The sequence below is a fragment of the Cynara cardunculus genome (assembly GCF_001531365.2).
Source record: "Cynara cardunculus var. scolymus isolate 2C chromosome LG 5, CcrdV1, whole genome shotgun sequence".
NCBI lineage: Eukaryota > Viridiplantae > Streptophyta > Magnoliopsida > Asterales > Asteraceae > Cynara > Cynara cardunculus.
In genome coordinates, this window is record NC_037532.1 from 3,939,234 (window position 1) to 3,947,213 (window position 7,980).

Sequence of the window (7,980 nt, forward strand, 5' to 3'; positions counted from 1 at the left end):
TATATTTTTTTTCAAATTTTTATGATATCTTCAAATTTATATTTTATTAAAAAATAAAAGCATCATTGTTTTCTTAAAAACATATAAAATCGTATTATAACATTGATAAAGACAAATAATAAAATAGAACATTAAAATCGAGATGTGTTTCGATGTCTTTTGCGAATACTCTTCTAGTAATAATATACATAATTTATTTTATTACTAAAAAAATGAATTTCTAAGAATTTCTATTTTAACATCCGTTGATATTCAAAAAGCAAAACTCAAGCCACGCCAAGCCCGGCTAGGCTCCAACAAACCATAGCCACAGACTCTCAAAGTTCAAAGATCCTTGTCGTTGTGGCTTGTCTTTCATCTTCATCCTCATTCTTGAAAACTTTTGACCCGCACAAGAGTCCAATTTCACTGGATTACTCACCAAAAGTTTGTTCTTTAATATTCCCTTGTCAATTCCAGCCTCCACCCACTTCAATTTCCTCACGTTCCTACTTTTAATTTCCCCCAAAATTCACAAATGTTTAGCAGTACCAACACTCAAATTAGCAACCCTAAACATCACGACTTTTCAAAGCTAGTAGATATGGATAATGGTTGATTCTTGGATACTGCTAATTATTGACCACTATCGTCATTGTTGCTTCGTGTTTGGTGTCTGTTTTTTTTGCAATTTTCATGACGGTAAAAACCCTAGAATCTTTATTTAGATAGTGGGTGTTCCTACTATTTCCCTATTTCTCCACTGCTTTCGTCTTACTCGAATTAATACACGTATCTATATCTCTATTTTATATAGCTTTCTAAGCAACTTTTGGGGTCAAGAAAAGCTGCAGAGCCATGTTTAACCCCAAATCGCGATCTTCTTCTTCTGCTGCTGATGATGAAGATGGTCGTAACCGATATGTGGAAACCGACCCGACTGGTCGATATGGTCGGGTAAGATTGAGTTCTTTAATGGGTTGTTTCATGCAACTGTTTCTTTTGAGTTTTCTTGAATTTGGTAGTTGATTTAGTGTTTCAGAAAGTGTGATTTTGTTTGTGGCAGCTTTGGCATTTAAGCCCTATAGAGGAATACATTATGATTGTATTACTATGATTAATTGAATCTTTACATGATAGAAACCATCTAAATACAAAGTTTTATATGGTTTCTTTTAATCTTTCTTGGTTCAGTAATAAGGTGGTGTTTCAGAGTTAGGAGTTAGGAATGGAATTCGAGCTCGAATTCTTATCTCATAAGGGGTTTCTAATAAAGATGTAAAGCCTCATAGCCCAAAGCAACAGACTGGCTCAATAATCTCCAAATCAATATAAAACCATAGCAAAAGACCAGAAATTATCGCTAGCCCACAACTTTGAGCTTAAGGAGCTCATAAATTTACTTTTCTATCTATGTAGGACGGTTTATACCGTTGATTGTTACGAGAGAAAAAGCTAAGTTTGGGTGGATTTTTGTGGGAAGAATGATGAAAGTTAAGTACCCAATCTTTGATGTCATTAATGCCCCCATAAAGCTCAAAAAGGAAGGAAATTTGGTACCATCTTTTGGGTTAGGCTCTTGCATACAAGGAAAGAACATAATCTTGATAATTGTTGCACTAATTCAGTTTGGTGGATATTTGTGTAAATTATAATGAAAGTGAATTAAATGATAATCGTTAATCTTTGAATCTTGGATGCTCTCATTTTTGTGTTTCGTGGGTACGTACTGAAAACCATCTTGAACTTGAATTGTTTCAAGTTAGGTCGTTATTTGCGTCTATATGCAATGCCACGGCCATGCTTGGCAACCATGAGGTACCTTTTTTTTGAGTTTATTGAAATAGACCCGTTTGGTTAGTGATAAACTAGCTTCTTGAAACACTACATTAAGCGGAGTTTCAATAAGCTACAGGTGCTTTTTTCCACCTCTTCTCAATAATACCCTTTATATTTTTCCAACTACTTTTTCAACAAGTCCCTTTTAGATCATTTCACATTGTCATCCAGCTTATCAGCTAGTTTTTACCAAACATTATTGGTTTATCTGCCAACAACTAACTTATCAGCTAATATGGCACACAACCCAAGCAATAGGTATGATTATGGTAGTTCAAGGTGGTTGAATCTTTTTTTCGTTCTTTTTTGTGAATTTTGGTCAGTTTAAGGAAATTCTTGGAAAAGGGTCGATGAAAATCGTGTATAAGGCAATTGATGAAGTTCTTGGTATGGAAGTGGCATGGGGGCAGGTCAAGCTTAACGACTTGCTCAGGTCTCCAGAAGACTTGCAACGGCTGTACTCCGAGGTTCACCTTCTCGGCACTCTCAATCATGATTCAATCATCAAATTCTACACCTCGTGGATTGATGTAGACCGAAGAACCTTTAATTTCATTACTGAAATGTTCACTTCAGGAACCCTCAAAGAGTAATGCTTTTTTCCCACTAATTCTATATCCGATTTCCTTCTAGTGCTAATTTGAGGAATTTTTTTTTTGTTTTTGTGCAGATACAGAAAGAAATATAATAAAGTGGATATTCGTGCTATAAAGATTTGGGCTCGCCAGATCCTATCAGGCCTGATTTATTTGCATGGTCATGACCCTCCGGTGATCCATAGAGATCTAAAGTGTGACAACATTTTCGTAAATGGTCATTTGGGAAAAGTAAAGATTGGTGATCTTGGGCTTGCAGCCATTCTTCGTGGCTCCTGCAGAGCACATACTATTATCGGTACATTTCTAGCATTGTATACACCACATATATATAGGGTTGGGTTCATTTGAGACCAGTCTATTTTCTGAGACCTGTGAGACCACAAAATAACACTGAAACTTCACAACTGACTTCTAGCTCATAGTTCAATTGGACATGTAGGTTATATTCGTACCATAGAAGGAATTCAATCACTATTAATTGGTATCTTTATTTATGCATCAATGACGATAGATGCATTCGCCATAGTTTTAGCATTACGGCAAAGCCGTGTCAAATTTATAGCGGATTTGGGCTAGAAAACATTGTGAAGGTACAAAAGACACCGAAACTTTAGTGTTTTGATGTGAAGGTTCAAAGTTATTTATGTGGTCTCACGGGTCCCAAAAAAACAGTCTGGTCTCACATGATCCCAAATCTATATATATATATATATGTATATATATTGCTCTTTCTTTCTCGTTAGCTAGTATATATGCCATCTAGTGGCATCTATGGTATTATCCGCTTAGGTTTCTTTTTGGTGTCTTTGTGTTGTTTGTGTGTGGAGACGGCTTCTTGTGCTTTGTTCTTTATTTCGGTTCCTAAGATGGCATGTGATGCACAACCTATTATTCTTCAATTTCTGTTTGGTTCTTTAGCGTGCGTTTGGTACATAGGCATTACTAGACGGGTGACAGTGAGGTAGGTGAGTGAAAGAATTATGCAAGATTTTAGGGTTTTAATTTGGTATCTTGGTAATTTACCAATCTTTGTCTCATCTCCCTGATTTTTGTTCTACCTATTTTGATGGGACAATAAACTGTAGTTTTGTCACGCTCGGTCATGTCTTGAACCATTCTAACGTCGCACCAAGTGTGAGACAATAAGTTTTTGTTTTCTCATGTCCCATCCTGCCCGGCTTACCAAATGCACCCTTACTGATCACAAGGTACCTAATATGAACCCTCTAATCCGTCTTTGGTGTGTGTTGGTATCATTGAATGAGATAGATCCTAATGTAGAGAGAGCATATATGTTATGTGTCTCTACCAATTATGTTACCTCCATTTCATACGTGGAACAAATTGTTTTCGCTTCAAGAATCCTGAAGGTCACCTTTACGGTTCGTAATAGATGATGTGAGTTGTTGTCCCTTCAGGGATTTTTCCCTTTCGGACTTTGTTGCCTTGTGGTTAACGGTGCCTTTTGGGATCATTTCCTTTATCTTTCCCATTGAGCCATCTTTAGTTAGGCGTATTAGCGTGAATCCTGTTGGAGTCCTACATTGGCTAGACACGAACCATCAAAACATGTATATGTAGGAATCTCCTTCTCTATAAGGACTCTTTTAGAGTGAAACTCAAAGGGATTATGATATCAGAGTGAAGGTCTAGCACCACCTAGGGACCCGACACACTCTTTTGCCTCCATTTAAGGGGGCGTGTTGGAGTCTCACATCAGCTAGACACAGATCATCAAACATGTATAAGTGTATATATGTGGGAACCTCCCCCGTCTCTATAAGGGTGTGTTTGGTATACACACAGTACATAACAACTGTTAGTGTTTGGTAAGACATAACCAAACAAGGCAATCAGGCAGATTAGGTAAAATGACCAATTTACTCCTAATGAATTGTTTATATCTTTTATATATTTTGATTAATTTATATAATCTATTAAATTATAATAAAATTAATATTTTATTAGAAAGTTTACGTCAAGACGCTTAAAATGACACCAAAATAAATGTTCATATAGTTTCCATTTTTTATTTTATGCCTTTTCTATATTGTTCTTTTATCATTAATGTTTAAGAAATTACATAAATTAACCAAAATATAGAAACCGTATAAAAATAACATTTTGAGGCCAGTAAAGTGAAAGTTTAAAGAGCATAAAATACAATAAATAAACTGTAAAAAGGGAGGCGTATTTGATGTTTTATAAAAAGACAAGTTCTATTTTGAGGGTAAATTGGCAAAATATATGTTTACGCCGGTTCCACTTTGTTCCTGTATGTTCCACATAAAGTCCTGCCAAATGTGGAACAATGATTCCTGTTTAGTTCTGTCCTGTACAGTGTATCAAACGCACCCCAAGGGATCTTATATAGAGATTCAAAAAGGTTCCACATATTCTCGCAAATCCCATCTCGGCTTGAGGTCTTATCTAGTGAACCGACTCTTTTGGGTACCCTATCCCCTATCCTAACACTATTGTTCTCCCGTTTCTATCAGGCACACCAGAGTTCATGGCGCCAGAACTTTATGAAGAAAACTACAACGAATTGGTTGATGTGTACTCGTTTGGCATGTGCATACTTGAAATGCTAACTCACGAATATCCGTACAGTGAATGCACCAATCCTGCACAAATTTACAAGAAAGTAACATCGGTATGGCCAGATTTTGATTACACAAGAAAGAACTTTCATATGGGACTATAGAAAACTTATCATCGAGCCCTTTTCAGGGTAAGCTTCCAAGGGCATTTTACAAAGTCAAAGATCTCGAAGCCCAACGCTTCATTGGAAAGTGTTTGGTCAATGCTTCAAATAGGTTGTCCGCTAAGGACTTGATGCTCGATCCGTTTCTTGCAACGGATGAAGATGAACAGGCACCGTTTTCAAAATATGTCCATCAGAAGCCATTTATCAACGATGATATTGAAATCGAGAAGCTGCATTTGGTCAACGATCCACCACGAACCGACATGTCGATTGCGGGGAAATTGAATCCAGATGATGATGCCATCATTCTTCGGGTACAAATTGCCGATAGAGAAGGTAAATTTCATGCCTTTTTTAACTTGATTTCGGCCTAAATGTCGTAAAGATTCATGAGTTACATTACACCATAACACATGCGTGTAGGTTCCGTGAGAAACGTGTACTTCCCATTTGACATATTACATGATACCCCGGATGAGGTTGCGTCGGAAATGGTGAAGGAGCTAGAGATCACAGATTGGGAGCCGTCTGATATCGCTGGTATGATCGATGGAGAAATTTCTGCTCTGATGCCAACTTGGAACGACAACCCGCATAGACCAGATAATTCCCAAATCGTGAATCTCAATCAAGATGAAGATGATGATCATCACCATCCGTTCCGGTCCCTATCATCTTCCTCTTCGTCTCAGTTATCTTTTTCAGGCATGGCTACTCCACAACAAACCGATGGAATGGCGTCTGGCACTGATTGGCTGCAAGGTACGCTTTAAAACGCTAACGGGTGATGTCACTACGACAAAATTGGCTTTATAGGACGTCAAAATGTTTTAACGTCCTAATAGACTGCTTTATAGGATGTAAAGTTTGTATGACCAAACAATTATGCGTCATATATAAAGGTGTTACAATAAGTGATGGGACAAACAAGTTTTTTAGGAGACTTTTGAAATATAGCGTCCCATTAGTCCCCTTATATGACATTATTTTTAAAAATGTCATATATAAAAAAGCTAATAGGACACTTTGTTTCCAAGTTGTCCTAAAAAATATGTTAGGATGCCAATATAGTATGGCATCCTAACATCTTATTGTAACACCTTTACATAGGACGCACAATTGTTCAGTACGGTAAACGTAAGCCCCATAAAATAGTCTAGTATGACATTTAGGGCCTGTTTGCTAGCAGCTTAATGAGAGTCGCATCTTATTCAACCAACTATACATAATTTTTTGGTAGTGGCGTAATGATATAGAAAGTGGCTTATTAAGCAAGTTTTTTGGGGAGCTTTATGCAGAAAGTCGAAAAAAATTCAAATAAAGATTTTCATAATCTATACGGACATCTTTATCCATACAAAACTTAATGGAAAACCAACCAAACGACCCCTTTGACATATTTGGCATCTTATAAAGCCGATTTTGTTATAGTGTGATAGAAATCAAACTTTGCACGGTGGCGTCTATACGCAATCTTTATAATCTGAACCGTCTTTATGGTCTAAATTGCTTCTGCAAAAACATATGGTCTTGCAGATCACATTTTTGATGACACAAGTTCTCAAGAGTCTGTAGTTTCAGGAACATATTCAAATTTGAGTTACTGTTCGGCTGAAGACCGCCATGAATACCGTTCTTTAAGCCCTATAAACCGAACCCACAACTCTACTAGATTCAGCCATGGAGACAAAGCTTCCCAGAATCACGAAAAACCATCAAATGTCACCGTTGACCTTCATCGAGCTTCGACATCCAAAGGGGCTGCACCACGGCTAACAAGAAACCAATCGTTGGTTGACATGAGAAGCCAGCTGCTCCATAGATCTTTGGTGGAGGAAGTTAGTAAACGACGCCTGTCTAAGACCGTTGGCACCGTGGCAGACGTTGGGTTCCAGCTACCCGTTGACGGTTCCAGGTCACGACTCGGTTCTGGTCAGCGGCTCAGGCACAAAGGAAGAAGGGTTTAGTCCCATCTGAAAGCTTATATATATGTGTGTGTTGTGAAAGGAGTTGTATGTTCGGTTTCGGTCACGGTCACGGTCACGGTCCGTGGTCTCAGTCCGGTTCAGGTGCCATTAGCAGTGAGGATGGTAGTGTATATTGGGCTGGTTCCAAAGGGGTGCCCTTAGGAGACCATTTCCTCTGTAAAAATGACTAAGTTTATAGTATTGTATAAATTTTACTGCATAAATACAAGTGATTATAGCATTCTTGTTTCCAATTTGACTATTTTTTATTTGGGAAAAAGTATTTTACCAAAAAAATCCTACTTTTAAGAATAGAGTTTAAGTGGGTTATCATCAATAATAATCACATCACGAGGTGGACGGACCTATTATAGGGCATGCGGTGGCACGTGCCATCTTAGGTTCGTGAAATGTGCAACCGTATTAATCTGTTGTGTGTTACAGTATGTATTTTGAAACTACAATGAGAACAAATTTTTATTTAGTAGAGTTGGTTTGCAAGGTTTTTATTCCACCCCAGATCCAAAATCGAATCCTATTAGTGTCATTTTCTTAGTCAAATAGTGCCACCTTTTGAAGAAAAAAAAATATGTATATTTGTTTCTTATGGTCAAACGGTATTTTTCCCTATACTTTTTCTTATAGTCAAATGGTGCCACCGTTTGAAAAAAAAAATTGGGTCCGCCCCTGCATTAGGAAAGGATATTTTACTTTATAGCCCTCGACTAAATATTTTCATAAAATAGTCAACAAGTCAACGTTATAAGATACTTTTTCCTTGAGGTTTTACAACTTGCGACTTTGGCTTGTTTTTGGTGTGTAGACACAAGCGACTACGACACAACAACTTGCTGTTCTGTAATGGTTTTTACATTGGACCCACTTT

The 7,980-nt window shown here is 37.4% G+C and overlaps 1 protein-coding gene across 3 annotated transcripts; it reads left to right on the plus strand.

Moving 5' to 3' along the window:
- Nucleotides 1-466: 466 nt before the first annotated feature.
- LOC112513416 (probable serine/threonine-protein kinase WNK4) lies at nt 467-7,329 on the plus strand. Of its 3 annotated transcripts, none has more exons than XM_025119671.1 (8): nt 467-681; nt 797-936; nt 2,142-2,407; nt 2,489-2,712; nt 4,916-5,073; nt 5,151-5,463; nt 5,551-5,889; nt 6,664-7,329. In XM_025119671.1, the coding sequence occupies exons 2-8, from the start codon at nt 838-840 to the stop codon at nt 7,092-7,094; spliced, it is 1,830 nt and encodes a 609-aa protein (XP_024975439.1). In that variant the 5' UTR covers nt 467-681; nt 797-837; the 3' UTR covers nt 7,095-7,329. The 3 variants fall into 3 exon arrangements, with proteins under 3 accessions (XP_024975439.1, XP_024975440.1, XP_024975441.1); XM_025119672.1 differs by having other exon boundaries at nt 6,703-7,329; XM_025119673.1 differs by lacking the exon at nt 467-681 and having other exon boundaries at nt 852-936; nt 2,142-2,285.
- The last annotated feature ends 651 nt before the right edge of the window (nt 7,330-7,980 follow it).

Coding starts and splice junctions, on each gene's coding strand:
- LOC112513416 (XM_025119671.1), top strand. CDS start 838: ATGTTTAACCCCAAATCGCGATCTTCTTCTTCTGCTGCTGATGATGAA. Junction 937..2,141: donor CGACTGGTCGATATGGTCGG/GTAAGATTGAGT, acceptor AATTTTGGTCAG/TTTAAGGAAATTCTTGGAAA. Junction 2,713..4,915: donor CAGAGCACATACTATTATCG/GTACATTTCTAG, acceptor CGTTTCTATCAG/GCACACCAGAGTTCATGGCG.